The sequence below is a fragment of the Macrobrachium nipponense genome, chromosome 25 (assembly GCF_015104395.2).
Source record: "Macrobrachium nipponense isolate FS-2020 chromosome 25, ASM1510439v2, whole genome shotgun sequence".
NCBI lineage: Eukaryota > Metazoa > Arthropoda > Malacostraca > Decapoda > Palaemonidae > Macrobrachium > Macrobrachium nipponense.
In genome coordinates this window covers 77,743,486-77,770,911 of record NC_087214.1, presented here as the reverse complement: position 1 = coordinate 77,770,911, position 27,426 = coordinate 77,743,486, and the positions used below count along the sequence as shown (strand labels likewise).

Here is a 27,426-nt window from a genome sequence, read left to right as displayed (position 1 = left end):
CCTTTTAAAAGAAATATAAATGTCTTACAGAAATCAAATTTATGTGCCAATCAAACATCCGTTGATCTATTCTATTCATTATTGTTCATGAATAGGAACATATTACGTGTTTTGGTTTTATTCTATTTTCTTTTTCACTGAAATTAGTTCTCCAGTCTTTGAATGGAGTCTTTCAAATGGCACTGATGTTCCTGGGCACATAAATACTCTTTGCTATAATAATCAGGCGGGCCGGGGATATTGTTCACTGTGACGTTTCCAGAATTCCAGTGGATCCTCGGTTCTTGCTCTCCTTCTTTCAGTTCCAATGTGGTATCCAACCTCCTTTCTCAACCTTCTCCCACGCTGCCACGCAGTGTAAGGCTCCTGTAACGGATATTAACAAAGAAAGAAATTTGTCTCGTAAAAAAAAAAAAAAAAAAAAAAAACTGTAATCGACTACTTGGAAATATAATCGACTACTGAGATTTTTAAAAGTCATCGATGTAATCGATTACTAATTAGTTAAATTATATCTTAGTTATACCAGTCCACTGAGCTGATTAACAGCTCTCCTAGGGCTGGCCCGAAGGATTAGATATTTTTACGTGGCTAGGAACCAATTGGTTACCTATCATCAACGGGACCTACATCTCATTGTGGGATCCGAACCACATTATATCGAGTAATGAATTTCTATCACCAGAAATCAAATTCCTCTGGTTCCGTGTTGGCCAAACGGAGAATCGAACTTCAAGACACCGGATTGTTAGCCGAGCACGAAATTCACCCTTTCAAAGAGGAACATATCGATTACTAATAATGGATTACGCCCACCACTAGTGTTAACTCTGGAGAGAGCTCATTTTGATTTATATATATGAGAACACATTTCCTTCAATAAAACTGGTTATAATAAAGGACCTCAACCTGAAGTGTTATGACAAGTTTTTGTTCTGGGCAGATGAAGTCCCTCATTGAGGTTGTTCGATTCCTTCGATAATGTCTAATCTTAGATTAGGTTCTAAGAGATCGATCGAAAAGACTTCTTAGACAGTTCATAAACTAAATCTAAAAATATTTCTTCTTGACCTCTAAAGATGCGGGTAACAAGTTACAGAATAAATGAAAGATATTCTCATCCATGCAAAAACTGGGGTGTAACCCATTACCCGTCTTTTGGCGCTGGTTTTTCGCCCAGCAGATTCATTCTGTGGATTTCAACAGCCAAAAAGCAAAGGATATCTTTCTTTCCAGCGTCGCCATTCTGGACCACTGGATGTCGACAAATAAAGAAAATAAAATAATATATATAGTATATATATATATATATATATTATTATATATTAACATTTATATATATATATATTATATATATATATATATTATATAATATATATGTTTAACACCCAATCTGTGAAATTGCCCATTTCATGAAGTGGAGCAAACCACTTGCCCAGTTCATGAAAATGGGCAGCCATTGAATGCATGAAAATATATCTTTTGGTAGCAAAAGAACCTTTTCATATATATGAATCTCGCGCTGGCTGCTCCAAGATCAAATCTTCGCTGCACTTCAATGTCATACAATAGCTATTCCGAAAGAGAAATTCAAAATAAACGAGACCGTTATAAACGACCATTAAAGTATTTGTTTGTGGCAGGAAAGGGGAAAAACTTAACCAACACGACAGGACTTTTACTTAATGAAACAAGCTTACTTTAAACACAACTAAAACTGCAACAGCAATAAATAAAACGATGGGACATACCACAAACTGGTTATATATTATTTTTTTCTTAGTATTAGGGTCAAAAAGGAAAACTTAATTACAAATTATTGTAAGTTTAAAAAAAAACTTAACAAAATAAAAATAAAAAAAATTTTTAAACCAGCTGTTTTAAATCATTAAAAATTAAAAATAGACAAATTTCAACGTCTATTGTAAGCAATGGTCATACGCAATATCAAACAAATTTAACCAGTTAATTATTTGTCAATATTTGTTCAATCATGATTTATGGCTGTGCGGCTAGCACTGTTGCATCGAAGGCTAGCTTTTCAAACCAAGAAACCCACAGACCATTGACAAGCAATTGGCTCCTGCCAAAGGACCATCTCTTGGTATCCTTTGGCCACCACCACACCACTTCCTGCTCGAACTAGCTCGCGAATACTTAACTGTTGTTGTTTGGGGATATTTCTCAGGCAAAAGTCCTTTGTAACTAGAACAACAAAATTCGAAATTGCATTTCTGGCAAGTTTTACCATTTGAATAATTCCAACTTTTTGTGCCAATCACATAACCACTGTCTTCAACTGCTAATTAACAACACCCTACCTATGTTTAGGGGGTCTCCTTTACTACGGTCATAAATTTGAGACCACCGGGTTAACAGACTCATTGTCTCCAACATCAACTTGCTCCGCATTGATCTTGTGCTGCGCTGCTAAGCCCCCCCAACATTCGTTTGAGCTTTGCTTTTTGAAGGACCCGTACTCGGCTTCCTTTCTTGCCTGTTTTGCTGGATGCAGTACTTTTCGGTTGAGATAATTTTCTTCGTTCCATAGCAGGTTGGCTGCCTGAGAAGTCCTTGCAACTGGATGTGGTTCCACGTTCATCATTCAGGGTCTACTGATAATTAGGTCATCCCGAGCTGAATCTCCGGTAAGTGGAACTTCTTTATAAGCCTTTTCAAGTTCTTCTTCTTCTTCCAATACCCAGACGATATTTTTGCCTGATGAATGCATCTGGTAAAATTTGACTTAAGACCACAATCTTGGCTTGTTGCCAGTGAGCGGCTTGAATAGGGAGTTCAATCTTGATTGCCTCGTGATAAATGAACTGTTCATGGCCCACTGGAACAAAACGGACACCATAACTCCATTTTGGCACAACTATTGTCTCTTATTCCATGTCATGAGCTTGAGTTTCATATCCCCATTACCTCTTTCAATAGATCCCTGACTCCTGGGGATGCCGAAGGACGCCTATTTACTAAGATGAAGTTCAGGGCCAAAGTGAGGCAAGTTCTTGGATCACTTCAGGTGCAAATTCACGTCCAATTGTCAGAACATGAAGGATGTTGTGCGGTGCACCTACATCCAAAGAAGATGAAAAGGAAGTTCCATTTTGGCAACCTCAGCTGCTGTCTTTTGATTTCCAGGGGGACGAATCACCATGAAACTTTCGTTAGATACTCCATATAGTGCGCAGAATTAAAGCGATAACTTCCATCCTTCATAGTCTGCATGTCGACCAGAATCTTACTTGTCCTCTTTCACTGAGATCCTCTTACGCGGACAAGTGGTCTGACTACAACTCCTGCTTGCCGTTTTCTTTTCTGCGACGCTTTTTCAACGCAAAGCGCTTCACAAATGCACGATATATAGTGACAGCAATTGATCTTGGAATAATTTCCCGTATTTGTTTCACACACGCCTGCCTGGTAAGTCTTCCTTTTCGCCACCCATGGCCGGTGTTAATGTGGGCGGTTTGTTTCGGATAATTCATGTGACTGACTCTTTAGTTGCCATATATTTTTCCAAAATTCTTCTTTTTAACTGTTTCTATTTTCAACCAAAGGAGGCAATCTTGAAAAGTTTGCAAGATGTGGTAGTGTTCTCTTTTAAAGCGTCCTGTCCCAGTCTTTCCTCTCTTCAAAATGGGCAATTAGAGTCTTCTTCATATTCAGTAAGACCACAAGGCAGCACAAACTTAGCTATTTGTTCTTCCATGAACGAAAGCTTGAAAGGGGTTATACAAAGAATACTTTGAAAATGCCATCATGCATTATGTTTAAAAGTGTTTGTAATTACAACACTTAATAAAGGGAACTTTAAAACAACTTTTTTTCTGGTTTAAACAAACTAGCTTGGAACTAATTTTAAGATTCATTAGCCATGAAACCTGCCCCATTTCAATGAACTGGGCAAGTGGTTTTGCTTCACTTCATGAAATGGGGCCAATTTCACAGATTCGGGTGTACAAATACATACATATAACACACACATATATATAATTTATATATAAATATATAATATATGTGTATGATGTATTAATGTATATATCATATATATATATACTATATATATATAATATATAATATATATAATTATATATATATATTAATATATATATTATATATATATATTAAAGGCATTCCTCTTACGCGCGTTGGGCCGAACCGCGGTCACAAAAACGTTTTTTCATGTGAACGATAACTAGCGTTAAACGGAAGCTAATGGCCGCCTCTGCTAAAACGCCCTGTGTGTTTTGGACCTAGCCTTGAGTTATAAGCTCTCGAAGTTTTCATAACCAAGTTTTTTTCTTATATTAAAAGGAGCATACTGCTTTGGGTTCACAGTTTTTTGTTTAATTTATTTTGATTGATTGATTATAGAGTTCAGCGGCCAAAGGCCAAAGCACTGGGAGCTAATGAGGTCATTCAAGCGCTGGAAAGGAAGGAAAATGCGGAGTAGGCTGGGTCGTGTATGAATGGAGGTGCATCGTCAAATGAATGAAAGGGGCTGCAAGCTACGGCATTAAACCCCCAATTAAAATAAACGGGAAAGGTGGCGGCGGGGGTGGGCTGGGGTTGGGGGGCTTCGAGTTTCACCATTTTGTGATTTGGCTTGAATATACCTGATGATTGAATGGAAGAAAAGAATGTCCCTTTAGATTGTGGATTTTATCACATAATGTTTCCGTAGAATTACATCAGATTTTGACAATAATCGGAAATTGTGACTTTTTTCTTTGATATTTGAAGAAACTGAATGTTTCAAGGAGCCTACAAGAGAAGCGTTCGCGAATGAAGGTTTTCTGTACAATGATGTACATGATAGGTAAGTTGCTGTAGCGATTAGAATTAATTTTCTATACTACAAGCAAATGTTTGTAACTTTTTCTTATATAGAACAAATAAAAAAGGGTGGCTGGAATTAAAAAATGTCTTAAACAAGCGGGTGGACTTATTTCCCAGTGGATGTTGTAAGGTTAGTTTATTTATTTTGGGATGGCTTGGACGCCAGAAAAGTCAGCAACAAAGACAAGGCAACATGAGGACTCAAGTTTCTTTTGATGAGAAAATGGGTCACTTTCAGCCGCCAACATTTAAGCTGCTAATCGATTAAAGGAAACAGTACCCAGATTCTTATGGGTACAAAATTTTTTAGCAGATTTAACAGGCAGGAAATGGGCAGTTTATTTTAAAAATTTTGTGGAATTGCTGACATATACCGAATGAATTCTATGGTTAGATGGTGATGCCGAAGGGAATCCTTTTTAGTCTAGCTCAGGTAGTCCAAAAAGCAATTCTGCAGTGAGAAATAGGAAGGTTATTCGGGAAAATGGGAACTTGTCAGCGTCGATCAATGGACGGCCAGGGCAGAGAAGTTGGGAACAGTTGATTGCATGAAACGTTCTTTGGGACCACAAGTCAAACGCCGATGGTCGTCAAAATTGTCGAGGTTTTTTGAAAATGAGTTCTGGCGGCGCCCGTGAGGCATAAATTTTAAAGCGAGTGGAAAGCGTGAGACAAATGTGGAGATGAGACGACCAAGATTAAGATTGCTATTCAATCAAAGCCATGTTGGTTCTACGAACGTTTGCGACCTGATTGTTAGGTTTCATGTTAAGAGGACGGAGGTTTTTTAAAATGAGAAGTACAAGTCTAGAGCACCGACCTATTAAGCCACTAGCGGGAGCGGAAGGTGGCAATCCAGTCCAACTTTAGTGCCGGTCCCAGAGCCCGGAATAAAAACTAAGGGAGGGTTGGAATCAAAAAGAGGGCATCTCCGTTCCGTAAATGTATCTGGCGGAAAGCAATTACGAAAAAGGAGTCGCTTAAGATAGAAATAGATGGAGGGAGGATCATTGGAAAAACAGCGACCCTGAATAGGAACTGATGAAGAAAACAAAAATAAAATGAAATGCAATAAAGACATACGAGAGACGAGTTGCAATGCGTTGCACCTGCGGGATATTCGCTTGGCTCCTTGATAATTTATCGTTTGCCAATTTAAAGGAGGGAACTGGTATGTATAATAATTTTAATCCTTTAAATTATTAAATTATATATATTATTATAATAATATAATTATATAATATTATTATATACTAATACTAATTACTATAACACACCCACATATGTAATAATATATTCAGTTGTATTCCACATTAGGGAAAATGAAAAAAGGCTATATCTCAGAAAATGCCCAACAGTTTTCGTACCTCCAATGGACCTCCTTCTTGGAGTCGTTTTATTAATTAAAAGCGCTCCAAGAAGAGGTCCATTGGAGGACGAAACTGTTTGGGCCATTTTTCTGAGATTATACCTTTTTTCATATTTCCCTATTGTGGCAAATACCAACTGAATTAACTAATTATCTTTCGTGCCTAAGAAAGTATTACCAGTACTATGTATAAGACATATATATAATGATATTACTATATTGATAATATATTATATTATATATATACATAATAATATATATATATATTATCAATATATATATATATACATATATAGTATATATATTAATAATATATACGCAATCTGGATAATGACAATTCATTTTTAATTTTTAAACCCTTAATGGGGCAACAATTACTTATGAAAAAAAAATATTGTACTCCCTTAACTGTTTCAGAAGTCTGTTATCTTGTGCCTCCCTCGTTAGCGCTGCTGCCATCTTCCCCCAACCTTTCCTCCGAGCTACGAGACATCGAATGTCTCTCCGATTGATTCAGAACTGTAGCAACAAATTACTTACACTTTAGGCCGTGTTCCTGCCTGAAAGACAACCAAACAACTACAATCGAACCCAGTCAGGTACTCTTTCCCACGTCTTTACAAGAGGTTTGTACAGAGACGGAGTCCTAAACAATCCGGTCGTCGTTCTCTCCTTCAGGATGTGTCCAGATTGGATTTTTTTTTTTTTTTTTTCGTTTTGCCGCTTTTTCGCCTCAAAACTAGATAAAATAATAAATATAGCCGGCTTTTGATCTGTGCGGAACTGAACGCAGTTTACCATTTACTTGAAGGGGGCACGCTGTGAACACAATAATTAAAATAATAATAATAATAATAATAATAATAATAATAATAATAATAATTAATAATAATAATAAAATAATAATAATAATTGCAATGTTAACCTTATACGAATTTTTAAACTGTTTTATTTTTTACTGCGGTTTTCGTCTATATTTTTTTGTCGACCACCAAATCATTGCACGAAAAAATAACAAATGTGCATTGCCAAAATCCTCAACTCTCTTCTCTATCTCTCTCTCTCTCTCTCCACTCTTCTCTCTCCTCCTCAGCATTACTAACCCTTTTAGCGTTATTGCCTTCTTGATTAAAGAAATTATTGTTCCTCTCTCTCTCTCTCTCCATCTCTCTCTCTCTTCTCTCCTTCTCTCCTACTATCTCTCTTCCCTCTCGTCTCTCTGTATTCTGTATCTACATACTACTATCCCGGTTGGCCGCTATTCCTTCTTGGTTAACTTATGTTATTTCAACTCTGCTAACCTGGTACTGGAGGCCAAGACTGACCTCCTGTAGCCATAACCTATCTGTTAAAAATGCTTTCTTTCACAGAAGCGACGATCTGCTGGCAACTTATACCGCACATTCTGCGAAGTCTCCATTCTCTCGTCCACCCAAGAGCTACACACTTGTCCATGGCTGACGAAGAAGCCCTCTTGAATGGCATTGAAGGTAAATAGTAAATGCATTGATCGTCTTCGTAAGGCCCCCAACAACCGCCTGACGCACCAATCTCGTGTTGCTTTGTCTTTCACAAATCTCCACTTCCTTTCCTCATCTTACTATCTTACCCAAGGATAGGAACGAAGGTACATTTCCCATGCCATCGTCCCTGTTTCAATCACTACAGTCATCTCCGCCATTGGACAATCCGTAACCTCCTTTGGAAGTCATTTTCTAACTCTGTAACCTGCCCATCTTGACTCTTGAAGTATTCTTCTTGAAGCTTGATTTTTAAGTCGGACAAAAACCTCTTATGTACGCTGGCAGTCTCACTGTCACTCTTGATCCATGTCCGTGCAGCCATGCAGATAGTGTTCATACTTATATATGGCATAATCTTTTCTTTTTGTATTGCAAAATTGAGTTTGTTTGGTTTTCATTTCGTCCTTATTCTTGGGCCAGCCCGCCCATTAACTTGACTTGCCTTTTTGAAGCAAACTGGAAAATGTTCCAATAGACATCTTTTTCTACGGCCCTACGCTGCCTTTTGCAGATGTCTTGCAACTTTCAATCGTGGTGATACTGAAAAAGAAATGATCGGTTAAATCTAACAAAATCTTTTATGGAAACATTTTGTTTTTTACGAAGTAAGACATTTAGAACCAACCAATTGAACGTCCTCTACTGCAGGGGGTTTTCGTAAACCCTTTCGACTGACTCCAAGGGACCCCCCAAATGGAATTTAACCCAATGTGGTTTCCATACCCCTTTGCCTAAGGTTCACTTCAGTCCGTATTTGTTGACAAAATACAACTTAATATACGTTAGTTTAAATAACATAACTTTTACGGTAGAAATTAGCTAGGAATATTGAACAGACAAGAAACATCACAAAAGCAATTTATAGCTTTTAATAGCTTACTTATTTACAAAATGTACCCATGTATACATCGACCAACAATAAAACTTCAAAGTATTATTTACAAAATTATCTGCGGACGATCAAGTCCCATACCGCCCCCTTGGATACCCTCGTAGCATGTGGTTCCCGATACCCGCCCCTTGGATCACCCCCAGAATGTGGTTCCCATTTACCCCTTCCGATACCCCTGCAGGTGGTTTCCCATACCCCTTCAGTACCCCCTGCAAGGTGCGGTTCCCATAGCCCTTGTATTTACGCCTCCAGCATGTGGTTCCCATACCCCTTTACCGATTATCCCCCTGCATGTGGGTTCCCATACCTCTTGGAATAGCCCCTGTATGTGGTTCCCATAAAGCCCGTTGGAGACCCCCTCTTATGAACCCCTGCTCTAGATAGATTTATGTAAGGCATTGGCAGTGATGACTGAATATAGAATTCACTTCCCTCCAACGAAATCGTTAACAACCCCTTTAAAGGTGGAGGAAGGAAGAAAAAATTCAGCTCCATGAACCCTGAGCCGGGAATGAAGCGAGCAAGAATGCTGTGAGGTCGAAACGTCCGCTTTCCGGAGGGACGGAGTGAGGAGAACTCCTAAGGGAGGAGTTACTGGCAAGGCATCGAAAAACGAAACAACCCAGACTCTGCAACTTCGAGGAAGTGGCCGAACGATTAGTTGCATTGAAACTGGTAAAGCGAAGACTCTCTAGTTAGTTGTTCCCACCGTTCGATTTCATAGAGTACTCCTCCAGTTTTCTGACTTCCTTCAGGATTTGCAATAAGCAGTTCCCCTGTGATCTTGGAACCTTACATGTTCTAGGTATATGGAGAAGAAATTTCAGTTTCAACACCCTCTGGTCCCTTATAGGAAATTTTCCTTCTCATTCCTGAGAGTTTGTGCATACAGTAAAACAAATATCTAGATAAATACAATATATAAATATATATATATATATATATATATATATATATATATATATATATATATATATATATATATATATATATATATATGTATAATATATATATATTTATATATATATATAGATATATATCTTCTTCTTTCCCACCATTATCCTACACTAAGGGGTCGGTTGCCTGATGCGCCTTTCCTTACAACATCAGGCATGATTTCTTATTTGGCAAAGGGGTTTTTTACGACTGCATGCCCTTGCTGTCATCAACCACAGCAACTGGCGGTGGCCTCTGCCTTTGACTAAAAAGTCCACCTGCAAGCCAGCAGCTGTCCTTTTAGTCACCTTTTATGACATGCAGGACCTACAGTGGTTAGTATTCTTACACCTCTACCACAGGGTTGGGTTTTATATATACATACATATATATATATTATATATATATAATATAAATATATATATATATATATATATATATATATATATATATATATATAGAAGAAAGGAAGCCCCAATATAAACCAGCAGGAAAAGGGTCATAGTTATTACAATACGAGACGTTTCATGCTGACTTCAGCACATCCTCAGTCTCCCAATTAATAATAATATTAGCAAAATACATCATATTCATTAAATCACACATAAAAAAATAAAAAAAAGTAAAAAAAAATTAAAACTATGTACAAAATTTAAAGTAAAAAAGGAGGAAAAGATAAAAAAATAAAAATAAAAAAAAACAAAAATTGATAATAACCTATTCGAGAGCAGAGAAAAGAAGGAATGACAGCGAAACGGGCCACACACACCCAAATTAACTCAGGCCAGAGAGAAAGAGAGAGAGAGAGAGAGAGATAGAGAGAGAGAGAGAGAGAGGAGCGCCAGAGGCATTTGCATTCAAAGCGGGAGACAGGTGCTTTATATATAACGACTCAAGAGTAGTCAAGTATGTAGATTGGTTGGTAATGCCAATAATGGAAAATTGGCTCTTTTCGATGGGAAACTTGTATTTTGATGCGTGTATTCTGATATCTGAAAATTCAGGGTTCGAAATTCTTGATGCTGTCCTATCTCCCACTTTGAATGACAATACCTCTGCTTCGCCTCTCTCTCTCTCTGGCCTGAGTTTCTTTGGTCGCTGTCATTCCTTCTTTTCTCCACTCTCGAATAGGATTATTTAACTTTAAATGATTCATCGGTCAGCTGCGGTGAATAAAAACAGCGATTCATTGGTGAATAATTCATCCTCTTTTCCAGGTGGCCATAAGAGGAATATATCAATTCTGCTACAACCCAATCAATCAAATTCATGACAGAGGAGTGATATGCAAATCACAAAATTTGCCTTTCTGTGTCACCAATGAAAGTCCTTAACCGGTTCGTTACGAGTACAATGAATTGCATTCTCCGAAGGAAAGAAATCGTAGTTGGGTGAGATTCCCACTCAAATCTGAAGGAAGAAAGAAATGTGTTAAGCTTTGTTTCTGTGTTACAGTTCCTCATCTGACTGCAGTTTCATTCATCTGCTCTCTTGAAATTTCATCCATTTTCAGGTTCATTCTTTGAAAAATGTGAGAGTTATTGTGGATATTCATTTCTTGCAGCGTCCCGGCGTCAACACCTGCGACAGCTCCAGGTAGGAGGTCTGAAGGATCATCCCGTCCATGTCTTATACTTGACATGAGATGTTTCAAGTCGATTCACAGTCTTCGAGATTGCAACATGACTTTCGTGATGTAGAATGACCTACTAAAGCTGTCTTTTGTCTTTCCTCACAGTCAACTGAAATATTTTTTGCCTTACCCTTCCTTACCTTCAGCTAAATTAATCTTTTGTCTCAGTTTTAAATTCAACATTCGTCTGCCTTACCCTTAGTTCAGCCAATGGCTCCTGTTCATCTTACCATTAACATTCACAAAGGTTTGTGTTGTCTTACCCTCGGCTGAAACTTTCGATCGTCCCACCTTCATCTTCCATTGAATCTTTCTATTGACTTCCCGCTACTTTCTTTAGTCACACTCTCTTCCAGCTAGGGATTTGTTTTGTTTTTGACACTTTTTACCTTCAGCTAAAGGTTCCTTTTACCCTTGCATGTAACTAAAGATTCCTTTCGTCTCAGCCTTGCCTTCAGTTAAAGGTTCCTTTTGTTTCAGCCTTGCCTTCTGCTAAAGATTCCTTTTAACTCAGCCTTGCATCCGGCAAATGGTTCCATTTATTTCAGCCTTGCCGTCAGCTAAAGGTTCCTCTTGTCTGAACCTTGCCTTCAGCTAAAGGTTCATTTTACCCTTCCAAGCAGCTAAAGGTTCCTTCTGTCTGAACCTTGCCTTCAGCTAAAGGTTCATTTTACCCTTCCAAGCAGCTAAAGGTTCCTTCTGTCTGAACCTTGCCTTCAGCTAAAGGTTCCTTTTACCCTTGCATGCAGCTAAAGGTTCCTTTTGTTTGAACCTTGCCTTCAGCTAAACTCTCGTTTACCTTTAGCTAAATTTTCTTCTGCTGGACCTTTGCCAAACGTTCTAGTGTTTTACCTTCACACGCAACAGCATCTAGGCATTTTCGAACAATAAACATCTTGCATTATTGGCGATTCTTGTCAACGTTTCCGAAAAATTGTTCGATACAGCAGTTATTCGTCAAATAAATGCTTTTGAGATTACCGCATATGATTATTATTTCGTCCTTGAAAATGCCCGTGAGATTTAATTTTTAGGGAAATTTCTCCCTTTGCTGTTTGTGACGGATTTGAAAGAAATACATTAAATAATATTGTAATATTGAAGGGCCGCAATTATCTGTTCTTCTAATTCGCTCTCTGTCTCTGTCTCTGTCTCTCTCTCAGACACATACATATAGACACACACACACACACACACACACACACACACACACATATATATATATGTGTGTGTGTGTGTGTGTGTGTGTATGTATGTATTATATAGTATTAATGGGAAAATATTTGACAAAGCCTGGTTTTACATATCATCTAATAGGGAATGTGGATCTAAGAAGTCGAACTGACATCTTTTCTTCACATTCCTTGACGACTTTCTCTAATACGAGTGAAAGCGGTTATGTCTTTGGCAGGACGCGGAAGGAAGACTGTTTTCTTCGTTCTGAATACAGACAGCGTCTGAACAAACTTCGCTAAGAAAACTGAATACGTTCCCTCAGAAAGCCCTGAATAATAGGATCCACAAAATACTTCCTATCCCTGACAGAGTAAACAGATAAGCTTTTGGGAACGATCAGAGACATCGGATATCAAATTTTTTAAGTCCTTCTGACAACAGTGAAGGAATCTTCGATATGTCAATTGTTCCTTCAGAAGTATGCTAAGCAAGCGTGTGTTAGTAAAGCAGTTGATTTTCGGCAGTCTGGAGACGAGGTGAACATGGAGCATGTCCCCAGGATATGACTCGTTGCAGATGAATGAAAAGAAGTAGGATTTTGTACGCATTTAGAGATTTAGGTCGAGAATATCATACAATACATACTTGCAGGAATACTGATACAGTTGTCTATAGGCGTGTGTGTGTGTGTGTGTGTGTTCTGTTTGCATAATGGGAGAGCTTTCGAAGAAGATACAGGAATTCAAGAGTTTCTTTCTGTAAGTCTATGAAACTCGACGGAAGGGAACTCTAATTTTTTAAAGCATTCACGGCACTTTCTTTAAATAATGAGGGGGAAAGAGGTGATAAGAAACCAGCATAATTCTTTTCTAGCCCTTTTAATGACGCCAAAAAACATGTTCAAACTGCTATCCAGAAAAAACAAAATAATGATGCCATCAAGCAGACACGAAATGTCCTCAGATTACTTAGCGTATCTGATTCACTACATAATTTAGAAAAGAAATTTACAGGCATTGTATCAAAAGAATATGATATTTATCAATCACTAAAAAAAGACATCGATAGTAACATGTAGCTGCCATTGAAAATGCTTTGTCAATAACCAAATGTTTATGTACTTTTAAAATGAGAACATTATGAAATAATATTCTCATTCGGTTCCTTCCTGAGGGAATTCCCTTATAATTCCCTTTCCCTTTATAATTCTGGAAGTATATTTTGATGCAATTTGCACCATAATCTGGCAACATTATAAAAGGCACGAGCCACTACGCGAGCTGGAACCCGGCTCTTATGTCTACCCTACCCACCCGATCCCCTACCTACCCAGCCCTACCCAAGGAGGACAGACAGGTTTGCAGGAGGAGGGTGGATATCTCCCCTACCCACCCGTTTCACTGCCTACCTGGCCCTCACCCAGGGTGGGGAAAATGATTTGCAGGGTGGCTGTGTCATGTCTCCCCTACTGCTACTCGGGGAAGATAAATAATAAAAAAAAAGATCCACTCGGATCTTACCAATATAAAACTATATTAAAAGGAATTATAATAAGAATAATTGCAATAAACTGTGCCAAACCATTAAAAAATTTTTTCCTCATTAAACTAATTTGAAATCCTTTATATTTTTCTTCCTTTATCTGAATAAATGGTGGTAAAATGCATCAATCAGTTTTCTTTATTTAATGATATTGTACTATACGGCTAGCCATGAAATCAAAAGGATGGAATATGAAAAATAAAAAAAAAAAAACCCTGAGTTTGTTTATCTGTCACAGTTGCTCGAGCTAAGATTCAAGCATAGTTTTTTGACGGATGTACAGAAACTGCTCGACCAAATATGAAGAAAACGCTTAGTACAAAATGGCAGTCTTGTCAAAGACTCCGAACAGTAGCGAGGAAAATAGTTTTTTATACTGGTTGTCAATTGCAACGATTATATCCATATTATATTTGCGATGGAAATAAAGACAGTAATAAACTTTGACCTTGTAGGTACTCCTTCACCCAAAACATTTACATTCAGCGCTCAGTTGTGATACGTTTTATATACATATAAAAAACAGGTATTCTATAATTTGATTGATATGGTACAAAATTATGTGATATAAATATATGTCAAAAAAGCCGAAAGTTATTGGATTAAAGACAAATAATAGGATGCAAATTCCAAAGGATGAGTGATTTGAATTCAGACATCCAGTTGGACCAAAACATTCAGTGGCAACACTGTTCCGGATCTTATCATCTTGTATTCTTTTCCTGCAATCGCTCATCTACGCCAGTTTTTGAAATATCAAAGCGATAGGGAGACTTCAGATGATTTTTATAATATTCTGACAATCCTAGATTAGATACAGAAATTAGTCACTACCTTTGATCACATTGGTGCTGTCGTTTCTAAACCAGGCTGACCTTATGTTAAAAAGGACTCTTGCTTTTAGAAAAGTACGTCAAATCTGACTCATACGATTTGTACATTACATACAAATATTATTCTCAAAACCTGATTGTCTTTAACGTGAAATACTTCAAGATACCAAAAGCATTATAATCAAAGGTGTTTATTAAAACTTATCTCAGCGTTTTAAACTTTTGGGAAAATCATTCTAAAACAGACTAAATATCGATATTCGCGCATCGGGGTTTTTCACAATCTCTGTTACCTCTGACCCAACAGTGTGCAACTGTGTGCATTAGGCTTAACTAATTATCTCATTTTCAGAGCTACCTGAACCACAATGGCGGCATGAAACCTTTACCTGCCTATATGCACACACAGAGACAGTGATTTGCACACTTGGACAATATCAATTTAATAAGAAAGCCAGCCTAATATACCAACAAAAGAAGGTTAGATGCCTACATAAAAGTAAACGCGAAAATAAACCAATCTTACAATATAGACGTTCGAGTTAAAGAGAGCATAATTCATTAACAGCTATATGTATATAAGCATAGGGAGCCTTTATGTCCTGAAGTCCTCCCCCTTTCCCCCTCCCCTTGTCGCCCTTTTACATCTGCAATCTTCCCTAAGCCTCTCTCGACCTGGGGTCCTCCCCCATGCATCTGCCATTCTTCCCTAAGTCTCTCTGGAGAAGAATTTACTGGGTAGCGAAAAATCATCTTCCTATGGGTTAGCAGTGGTTCCCTACGTGGTTGTAACGCCCCACCAGGTGGGGGTAATTTGATTTTCAAGGGGGGGGGGGGGCGGCGAATTCGAGACTGTTTAACCAATTTGAGGGCCTTTCAGGATTCCTCCACGTGAATATATAAGAATTGTATATCATAACAGGGGCCATCAGGATCTTAGAAGTGATTTAGGGGGCATGGCCAAAAAAAGGTTGGAAACCCTGGGTTAGACAATTTTAGTTTTGTCGCTTAAATAACTCGCTGCTTTAAGTATTGTGGAGTGACGTCATCAGTTCCCAGATATATCCAAGGTATATTTAGGGCAGATGACATTATCATCCAACTTTCAATGTTTTATAATGAACTTTGTAGGTAATTTCCATCCAAGCATTTTTTTTTTTTACCAAAGACTCATTCGAGTTTTCTTTAAATTATGGTATGTCAGGGACTAACCATTTTCCCTCTAAGAATAGTAACATTGTTCCCTGAAAGTATGCCATCACGATAAGAGTTTTGCTCAAACAAAAATATCCCGGAAACGCAACGAAACATATTCATGACTCAGAATGACTAGATGGATGAAAGACGAAACCGCAGTCGGTTATCTTAAGTTGCCTTATGTCATCGAAAGACTGGATTGCCTCCTTCACAACTTGGAGGCACGTCCTCCACCACCCTCTCGAAGAGCCCTTGATCATCTTCGCCTGGATCGTCTCTGGTGCTGATGTAGAACTGCGAGGCAGAAGTTTCTGCCCGCTTTCCCCAGACGCTCCCAGCTCTCCAGGGGTCGCTCTTCTTCTCGTTTTCCATAGGGACAGGGACCAGAGGTGCCCCTCCTTCTCCTGTGTTCCTCGCGTAATCTCCTCCCCTGATGTGCTCCCTGTTTTGACCCTTGCCCCAGGTCTCGAGCAGTTTGGAATTAATGTAGGAAACTTCCTTCATCCCTGAGCACAACAGAGCGAAGTTCTTTGCCCTGGGATTGTTTGGTAGAAGCCTAATGTGAACTCTTCCCAAGACCTTTTCCTTGGATCCGATCTCGAGAAAAGACAGCATCGATTTTTCTTTCAGGGACATCAGCTCTTTATACTGCAATGGGAAATGAGTGCGTTGGTTCATATCTATTTCTACAGAATCATTCGCTCTAGGATAAATCTCTCTTAATGAAAAATATTACCAAGAAGAGTTTTCCAAAGATTTTTTTTATATATATAATTAAAGGGAACCTAAAATATGATATTATGGTATTAACTGTTCCTCAGTTCTTCCAAAAGGAACTTCATGTTGTATACTTTGTTCTATGTTTAAGCTCAAAATCAAATAGTTTGTGTTTTACTTTCTACAGAAATTACAAAGAAATAACTAACCATTAAATATAAGAATTGCAGGTAGCAAGAAAACATTATATTTTTCACGACATGTACATTACAACTATAAAACCCGAGTCAAGACAAGTGAAAGGCACATACCCCGATGGTGCGGGCATTCTGAGGAGGAAGTTTGTTCAAGAGGCAATGCAAGTAGAGGTGATTCCCCCGATAAGAAATCTTGGCGCAGGAAACCTGACCTCGTCCACGCTGAACAGCAAAGAGCAGCTCTTGTTCTGCTAAGAGTCTTATATCCTCTCCCATCTGCAGCACGATGTCGCCCCTTTTTAGACAACAAAGAAGTTAAAAATGAGCTTATCTGCGTTGATCTCTTCCTTATGCCCTTGGGTACCCGTATCCCACAATCGTAATGTATGTTAAGGTCAGGAGCTGAATGCACGTACACAGTGACAGCTTCAAATGTAATGATTTTAGTTATCTGTAAAAGGAAATTATTAACATGACTTTGTCTGTCCGCCCTGAGATCTTAAAAACTACCGAAACTAGAGGGCTGCAAATTGGTATGTTGATCATCCACCCTCCAATCATCAAACATACCAAATTGCAGCTCTCTAGCCTCAGTGGTTTTTTATTTTATTCAAGGTTAACCATGGCACATGCGTCTGGCTCCGCCAAGTCCAATTCCGAGTGCTGCCTGGTCGTAGCTGAGGATATCATACTGCAGCACATCGAGTGTTTCATACGCTGTACAGAAAACTTTCTTGTGCAGAAGCGAAGTTTTTACTCGTTTTATTTGAGAAAACCTTCGAATACTGAGAGATCCTATATAACTGTACTAAACACCATCTTAACAGGGACTTCACGTTAAGAACGCTCAGAGAGGCAGCTTAGGCAGTGTTAGAATTTTGTTCAAAACTCTGGTGAGGATGAGTCTTTTGCTTTCTGTTTTGTTCCTTTTTTTTATCTTTTTTTTTTTTTACGTTTATTGCGACTGGCTTAGGTAACGAAGGCTGTCTTGGATGGGGTGTAATAATCACTGCCATTGAATATAGATTCTTAGTCAACGGAGGGTGAATATAAGACCGTTGAATATTAGAGAGAGAGAGAGAGAGAGAGAGAGAGAGAGAGAGAGAGAATAAATGTTATGCACATTGACGCCATATTTCTTTGACGATATATCTTTCACTCATCGAAAAAAGGACATTCTTTGTGTTCCTGTGCAATGGTGTGAAACAGCTTAGATAAAGGATGACTGACAATATATTATACTGATATTTCTAAGAATATAAACGGCAATTTCATAGGCAAATTGGAAACTTTCGCTGGCTAACAGTTATTTTAATGTTTTGCGCTGACACTTCTGTCATACAATTACCATAGTTAAAGCCAGACAAAAAGGCTAGTACGAATTTCATGAATTAAATTCATGAACGTTTTTGTTTTTCGAAAATCTTCAACATAATTGATGTTCAACTTTCTAGACCAAATCCTCTGACTATGAGACTCTCATTTATATCCCTATAGGCTAAAGACCATACTCTGTTTTTTTTCATCTGTCCATCCGCCTGTGGTGTTTTTGTATGGCAACACTGCGGCCCGGGCTTTAGATAGTTACATTCAGCTACATTCAACGATTATAATAATATCCTATTTCGAATATTAACGGTGTAATTCGCATACAGTAAATTATTAAAACACTTTTCAGTTGCAAATGTACACCCAGATATCCTTTCATTTACCTAAAACTTACACATAGCGTAACTATCTAAAGCCCGGGACGCAGTGTTACCATACAAAAACACCACAGGCGGATGGACAGATGAAAAAAAAACAGAGTATAGTCAAATTACCGAAGGCATGTCAGTTTCTGGGCCATATGGCAATTTTCCACCAAATACCTAACTGGATGCACCAATTTATTTTGGAAACTATATTTCAGTACCGATACAGATAGTTAAATGTTGTGCTTTCCCGGGTTTTAGGGGACAATCAGAAGAATGGTTTTAAAGATAGTAACTATACTTGTTTTTTTTTTTTCATCTGTCCACACGCCTGTGGTGCCTGCGCATAGTAACACTGCGTCCCGGGCTTTAAATAATTACTCTGTGTAAGTTTTAGATAAATAAAAGGATATCTGGGTGTACATTTGCAAATGAAAAGTTTTTAAATAATTCACTGTATGTGAATTGCACCGTTAATATTCAAAATAGGATATTGTTATCATTGTTGAATGTAACCTGCCTTTTCGGTGTGGTGAATGGAACAGCCAGACGCAGTGGCGGGAAAAGTGCTTCTCTCGCTGTTCACTATTGCAAGATGTTAACTTTATTGGACCACACCTACTCTGCTACTAAGCTACGTGTTACTTCATTACAAGTAAGTATATCAGCATATACTTTTAATTCTTATAAAGTGCGTTTTAGTACTTTTCCTGCCACTGCGTCTGGCTGTTCCATTCGCCACTCCGAAAAGGCAGCTTACATTCAACAATAATAACCATATCCTATTTCGAACATTAACGGTGCAATTCGCATAAAGTAAATTATTAAAACACTTTTCAGTTGCAAATGTACACCCAAATATCCTTTTATTTACCTAAAACCTACACATAGCGTAACTATTTAAAACTTGGGACGCAGTGTTACCATGCACGAGCACCACAGGTGGGTGGATAAATGGAAAAAACCGATTATAGTGATAGTCAGCCTCTTACTTACCGTGATCACTTCTGGCAAGTTTAACTTTCTGCAGAATGTAGAACTCCGGAAGACTAAGTTGCCATTTATTTCTTCGGAGTTTATAATTTCGAGAATCAGGTTAACTTTGTCTTTCGTTGATTTGCAGACCTAAATTATGAAAAAGACAATTTTATTTTCAGAAGTGCAAATAAAAGAACAATATTATTGCGATTTTCTCACAGGCACGGTCACTTACCATTTTCCATTCGCTGTATCAGGTTATTGTTAATGTATTGAAAGTTTAACCGTGAATGGTACATAACTTTAGTCTGATGTTCAGACAGACAGATATTGAAATTGAATGCGGTGATTACCTTTTCTGCATTTTTCAGTGCATCCTTATTTTCTGGAGGCAAATCATAATTGACCATCCATTCCTCGATCTCATGATGACACATGTCGGCCTTCCCAAGAGAATTTGCAGCGTCTCCTGAAGTTTTTGCTTGTTCCAGTTCTTCAAACACAACCTGTAATTCCTTCCGTTTATTTTCCGATTCCAAAATTTGGCTGCGAATTCTATTACTCTCCCTCCCCAGCTCTTGGACGGCCATTTTGTTTAGGTGGACGAGCACCTGGAGCTTGGCCCTTAATTCGCACTCCACAGTCTCGATGGCAGCGTTCCAGTCTTCCTCCAAAGGAGTTATCGTGTTCAGTCTGTCTTTCAGCTGACCTTCCCTGACCTCACGTCATTCACCAGTTGCTCTGTGGCATCTATGTATTCCTTTGTTATTCGTGCCATCCTCTTTGACATGGGATGGGATCCATTGCCTCTGTCTGCCGAATCCTGGAACCTCATGAAATCCTCCACGCCATAGTTAATTTTGAAATGCTTAGCCGAGACGCCGCTGACATATTCGCGGCAGATGGGACAAAACGAGGCACCACTGCAGAGCATTGTGTCAATGCAAGAGGTGCAGAGTTGATGTGAGCACTGGAGATTTCGTGGTCGACGATCTTCCCCATTGAATTCCTGTTTGCAAACAGGACATTCTCTCGGATTGCGAAAGGTGTCCTGCAAATGAGAGAAACGGCGCTATTGACTCACAGAAGGAATACTACTGTCACGGGTAAATGGCAGCAATGCCAACAATAATTAGTCCTAGATCTATCCGCAGGTCTGTATGTTGGTTAAATCATTTTCTAAGCAGAGCCTGCAACGTGAACAGAAGATATTATTGAAATCATCCCAACCACAATAATAAAGACAAACAGCTCCTTATGGCCTGTCCACACCAGCGGGCATGCCCGTCGGGCACTTCCCACTGCTTATATTTTCTATCGCTTAGGGAGCAGTATTACCAGACAGTCACATCGTTCTGGCTCCTACTCGGTCGGTCAGTATATTGGAACGAGTTATGGGAACAGTGTTTGCCCATCGGGCAGTGCCCACTACTGTGGACAGGGCTTTATAGGAATGTGGAAGGTGTGGTCACCTTCCTTAGAACTGACATGGGAATCTTGCAGGTTTTCTCTTGCGATAATATAATATTAATGTAATACGATAGTGAGGAAAATACTTGAATTCACGTGGGCTCGAATATATTTTTTAATAATGGGGCGTGGTACCAGTAACTGAAGAAACTCCTGAAGACATGCACAATGGCACTCATACTAAACATACATACTAGCCATAAAACAAGATTTTGGATCATAGCAAAGTATATTAGAAGGTGCATATTTGTGACACACTAGTAACAGAAAGAGCATATGTAATATATTCAGGAAAATGTTCACATATAGTTATGTAATATATATGCATATATACATATACATATACATATATTAGGCCCAGGGTTTTTTATTAATAATATATTGCTAATATGTTCGCTGTGACCTATGGAATGTGAAGAACAGAGCAGAAGCAACGACCCGAGAAAGCTGAACAATGGGTTTCTATGGATGGCGTGACATAAAACTGCTTAGTTAGACAAGTCAATGTACTAAGTTCATGAACACTCTTCTCAAAGTGCCTTTGTGAAACTGGTTGCGGCCAGAATTGTGAGGCGCTAACGAAGTGTGCATTCGTAAGTGCGTGTGCGCCTCTTCTATTAAAAAGTATCATACGCAAGTCTATGGGGGGATTTTGATAGAGGCGTCTTTCGAAGAAAGGCAAGATGCCGTGGTGCTCTTCGGAGTGGTTTTTTATTAAGTGTGCGAAATAGTCCGGCTGCATGGGTGAGTTAAATTACTTTAGCCGAAGACTGGCTTGTTACCTATTTGACATTTTGTGGTAATATTCAATCTTTAATCTCTGATTGTTAAACTTGTGTGTGTACTTACCGGGGTGTTCTGTGTCTTTGAAACAGTCGGTTCTGGCAATGGGGGGGGGGGGGACCGAAAGAGAGTCCCAGATGGGACAGACACTTTGGTGTGACTACATTTACTGTTTAGACATTTTGATAGTGGGGTTTTTGAGTTAGTCTGTAAGACTTGATTAATTCATTATTTATTCATTGTTAATAAATGTAATTTTTTTTCTTATGATGCAACTCTCTCATTTTCATTACCTGTAGAGTGAAGAGAAAGAGGTGGAGAGAGAGAGAGAGGAGTTGCCGAGAGAGAGAGAGAGAGAGAGAGAGAGAGAGAGGGGCTGTGTGTATTAGTTTGCCTTGACGCTCGCAGTTACACGTTTACCACCAAATGAATAATGGGGAAATCTCCCCATTACAGGTTTTGGTGGCTAGCGCGGTTAAAAGGGGTATAAAAGTTTTTTTTTTATGCCTGGGAACGCCAATGAAGAGATAGGTGACCAGTTAGAAAATAAAGGCTTTATGGCTTAGTTGATAGTTTTTCGAATGACAAAGCCTTTGTGGGATTGTGGAAAATTGTTAAATTGTTAGTTTTTCGGTTAATAAGTGAGGAAAAAATGAGAAATATCTATCTGTTAGCTGTTACATAACCATATGCGATATTCGCATGTCAGTTCTAAGGAAGGTGACCACACCTTCCACATCCCTTTAAAGCCCTGTCCACAGTAGTGGGCACATGTTCTCATAATCCGTTCCACTATACTGATTGACTGAGTATATATATATATATATATATATATATATTATATATATATATATATATATATATATATATATATATATCAATAATAATAATAATAATAATAATAATAATAATAATAATAATAATAATAATAATAATAATAATGTAATTAAAAGGACCCCATAAAAACACCAAAATATAGAGAGAAAATACTATATTTCAGAGACTGTTGTTTCTCTCTTCAGATAAATGAAAGAGAAAAGTTACAGAAAAGGTTACAGACATCCATCCACAGTTAAGACACTTTAGGTCATTCCCACTGATAATCCTTCTTTAATCCACATAAGCGTTGCTTGACTGAAAACTTTATCATTGACATCTGAATCCCAAGTGCCCTTTGAGATGTTCATTACCTGTCTCTGTTTAAACAAGGTCAATTCTATCATTTAATTCTTGCACCGACAGTTTCTGCTATAAATTATACATGATAAATTCCAGTTTATTCTGTGGTTATGTTCATTTATATGGTTGAAAATAGCTGAGTTCTGTTGTCTGTTCCTGACTATTTATGTTGATTTAATCTCAGGGGAAGTGATTTCTCTGTAAAACCAATGTAAGATTGGTCACAGTCCAGGCATGGGATTTGGTAAACGCCTGTGTCCTTGGGGGATGTCTTTTGTTGGACGTTAATCAGGGATTTGGCTAAGCCGTTTGGGTAAATGCAAAAGGATTAGATTTTCCGAGAGTCTAGGTTACCCTCTTAATCCTGTCCAGGTGTGGAATTTTTATTTTATTGTTGGGTGTCTCTCTGGTCTTGTCTTGAGGGGGTTGGTAGAAAATTACGTTTGCTTTGTGAATTGCTTTTTCAGTTATATGGTCAGGATACCTTAAAGACGAAAGCTGCTTACGAATTAGTTCAAATTCTTTTTTCCAGGAAATCTGGGGAACAAATTCGTAAGGCTCTTAAGAATAGGTTGCTGGCTACGCCTCTCTTGATAGGAATGTCGTGATAGCTAAAGTAGTGAATGCATGAAAGTGAGGACGCTGGTTGTCTATAATATGGTGAGTTTGTATTCTGTCGTGTCTTTAATTATTAAAACATCAAGAAAAGGGATTTTGTTTTCTGTTTCCCATTCAACTTTAAATTTGATGCAGGGCACTAATACTTTTAATTCTGAAAGGAATTACTTGAAATTGCCCCATCTATTATCCCAAAATGTTAGAATTTTTCTCCCAGTCACATTAAACATTCAGAAGATTTTTGTCACAAATTCAGAGAAGCACATATACCCTTCACAACATAAAACTTTTAAGCCTTGACATAGATTCCCTATTCACAAAAGTACCAGTGCAGGACGTTCTTCAGTTTTTCAGATCATTTCCCATTGGCACTTGACAAAATAACAAAGTTAGTTGAATTATGTGTATCTAATAACGTATTTTCATTCGAGGACTCATTCTATAAGCAAAAATTCGGGTGTAGTATGGGTTGTCCTTTTAGTCCTGTTTTAGCCAATCTATACATGGAATACTTTGAAACTACAGTAATAAATTCAATAAAACCCAAAAACATCCTGCGGATGAGATATGTAGATGATATTCTAAAATTTTGGGATAATAGATGCAGCAATTTCAATAAATTCCTTTCAAAATTAAGTGCATTAGTGCCCAGCATCAAATTTAAAGTTGAATGGGAAAAAGACAAAAAAAGTTCTTTTCTTAATGTTTTAATAATTAGAGACACGACAGAATACAAATTTACCATATATAGAAAACCAACGTTCTCACTTTCATACATTCACTACTTTAGCTATCACGACATTCCTATCGAGATAGGCGTAGCCAGCAACCTATTCTTAAGAGCCTTACGAATTTGTTCCCCAGATTTCCTGGAAAAAGAATTTGAACTAATTCGCAAGCATCTTTCGTCTTAAGGTTACCTGACCATATAACTGAAAAAGCAATTCACAAAGCAAACATAATTTTCTACCGACACCCTCAAGACAAGACCAGAGAGATACCCAACAATGAAAATAAAATTCCACACAGGATTAAGACGGTGACCCAGACTCTTGGAAAATCTAACCCTTTTGCATTTACTTACCCAAACACCTTAGCCAAATCCCTGATTAACGTCCAACAAAAGACATCCTCCAAGGACACAGGCGTTTACGAAATCCCATGACTGGACTGAGACCAATCTTACATCGGTTTTACAGGAAAATCACTTCCCCAGAGATTAATACAACATAAATGGTCAGTTAGGTATGGACAACAGAACTCAGCTATTTTCAACCATAAAAATGAACATAACCACAGCATAAACTGGAATTTGTCACATATAAAGTTTTCATTCAACCAACGATTAGGAGGATTAAAGATGGATTATCAGTGGGAGTGATCAAAATTGGGTTAACTGTGGATGGATGTCTTGGTATAAATACCACCTTTTCTGTAACTTTTCTCATTCATCTACCTGGAGAGAGACCACAGTAGTCTCCGAAAATATAGTATTTTCTCTCTATATTTTGGGGGAGTTTTTATGAGCTCCTTTTATTAGATGGAATTCTGCTGCAATAGAAGATTTTTACCAGTCATTTATGTATATATATATATATATATATATATATATATATATATATATATATATATATATATATATATAGAAGTATATATATTACATTTTCCTCCATACATTACATATATTAGAGTGCTCCAGCAGGTATGAGAGATCTTTGTTACTCATTGCAAGCTTTCCAAATTCATCTATGCTCTTCGAACAGGCAGGACTATACATATAATTTACTAGTATGATAATCACATAAGCACTTCGAACGGGCAGTACTATACTACTACATAGTATATTTATAGTAAGAATGCTATTTATATATGCACTTCGAACTGACAGTGCTGTAAACATATTGTTAAAAGTATGCTATTTTATATATTCACTTCGAACAGGGCAGTATTATACATATATTGTTAAGTATGATATTCAATACAAATGCACGTCGAACAGTCAGTACAATTAGTATAGTCACCCAATTGACATTCCTCGTTCGTTTTCTTCTTGAGACGCCACCGTATGCCTACGTTTTCTTTCGACGCACTGATAAATCATAAACAGCACAGATATCAGCGGTTAAAATATCGTTAAATCACTCTCTTACAGACAAGGAAAAATCACGTAGATTTGTTACTAATGTATGTGCTCAAATTTCTTCCTCCTGGCCTTGTTGGTGGGAATGATGAACAACTGACGCGAAGTATTTTACGCAATTGAGAACAAACCAACAGTGATTTACGAATTGTTATAAGTTTTCCGATCATAGATTGTACTACTTTGCAAATACTTAAAAGCGTGTTCATGATAATACCGATTTGTGTGGTGTGTCCTGTATCACAACTGAACCAGGATATATCTATGCGACTCTGTCTAGGTATGAGTATGGTAAAGGCTGTTGGATTTCAAGTTGTTTTTTTATTATCGCTCAGCTACAGTAGTAGTTCTATATGAAATATGAGATTATCTAGGAACTTCAGGTTTGCATTATTACTTGTAACGGACGTTTTCATTCATTCTTAGTCTTAATCATTTCCATGATCAGTTTCGTTAACAGTAAGGGAAACACAGCCATGACAAATAACAGTGCTTGATCAATAGAATATAGGATTAAACCACAAGATGGTAAGAATTATAATTATATTTTGTCATTTAACATCCAAGGACTGAGATTCCTTAAGTTTAACGGCAGAGGCAAAATTAAGGTTCTCAAAAATTATTACAAAATAATTTTTATTTTAACAATACTATCTGATCTATTTATTAATTTATTTTTTAAAATTAATTTTTATTTATTCATTATTAATTTTTTTTTACAATCGGGATTTCTTCTTTCTGTATTTCATGTTAGTTCCTTTTAATTCTTCCTCATGAACACCATATTCTTTGGAAGATTGAATTTCAAGTCATTGGCCCCTGTGGGCTTCTTCCATATAAATTGGCTTCATCTACTGAATAATAATAATAATAATAATAATAATAATAATAATAATAATAATAATAATAATAATAATATAATAATAATAATAATAAGAATAATAATAATAATAATTATATGAAGCGGGACTAAAAATTAATCAAGAAGGAAAAATGCTCCTGCCTGGATGTAAACTGTTAATAACAAATGACACGAACAATATATTGTTGACGAACTCTTTTGTGTCAAATACGAAGAGATGAAAGGTGTGGAATGAAAAAGAAAGAAAGAAAAAAAAATCCTGTCAGCTGATATGAGCACAAGCCAAGAGATGGATGACAGTATTCGGAAAGTGTTGGGTTGTCCAAGGAGACACGAGGACAGAAGGTTAAAAATATAGTTTGTATTAAATCAACAGTCTGGAAGCAGGAAGACCGGGGGAGACCCAGAAAGCACTGACCGACCGCCCGACCCAATGGGGTACGAGATGTGCTGGAACAAATGAGTGTCAGTATAACTAAGTTGAGTGATATCGTCTCTAAATAATAGAGACGAGTGGTGAAATGTCAGTACGAGACGCTTTTGCTAACGAGTTTCTGTGTAAACATGCAAAGCGGCTTGGCAAAGTTTCTGTCTACAAAGCTGTTAACTGCCACTACGCTTTTATATCTAAACATCTTTATTTTTTTTTATGGAAAACCGCTTCTAATGACCACAAAACTACGTTATTAATTAATGAGGACGTGTCAGGCTACATTCACGAGTTCAGAATGTTTTTAAGTGTTCCTGAATCGAATATAAATTTTAGAGCCAGAAATTCTTATCAAAGCTTAACGATAACATCAACATAGGCTAAAACGTTCGAGCTGCCGCCGATCGCT

General features: G+C 37.7%; 3 protein-coding genes across 5 annotated transcripts in view; 2 read left to right on the top strand and 1 right to left on the bottom strand.

Annotated features, from left to right (window-relative positions):
* Positions 1–27,426, bottom strand: part of LOC135199117 (uncharacterized) — a gene marked incomplete at its 5' end in the record, with an annotated part of 413,213 nt that overhangs the window by 128,930 nt on the left and 256,857 nt on the right. The gene's annotated exons all lie outside the window — the stretch shown is intronic.
* Positions 1–27,426, top strand: part of LOC135199560 (uncharacterized) — a 371,126-nt gene that overhangs the window by 140,915 nt on the left and 202,785 nt on the right. The window lies entirely within an intron of this gene.
* LOC135199563 (uncharacterized) overlaps positions 1–27,426 on the top strand; it is a 118,454-nt gene that overhangs the window by 58,592 nt on the left and 32,436 nt on the right. Inside the window, exons 5-6 of one of the 3 annotated variants that reach the window (XR_010311096.1) lie at positions 11,133–11,801; positions 11,957–12,181. The exons of 1 other annotated variant lie outside the window; for it this stretch is intronic. Coding sequence is in view for 1 of the 2 variants with exons in the window: in XM_064227728.1 (XP_064083798.1) it covers positions 11,133–11,168 (36 nt within the window). In the remaining variant the exon portion in view is untranslated. Of the gene's footprint in view, positions 1–11,132; positions 12,182–27,426 lie in introns of those variants that run through there. One more of the 3 variants, XM_064227728.1, reaches the window with a different exon arrangement.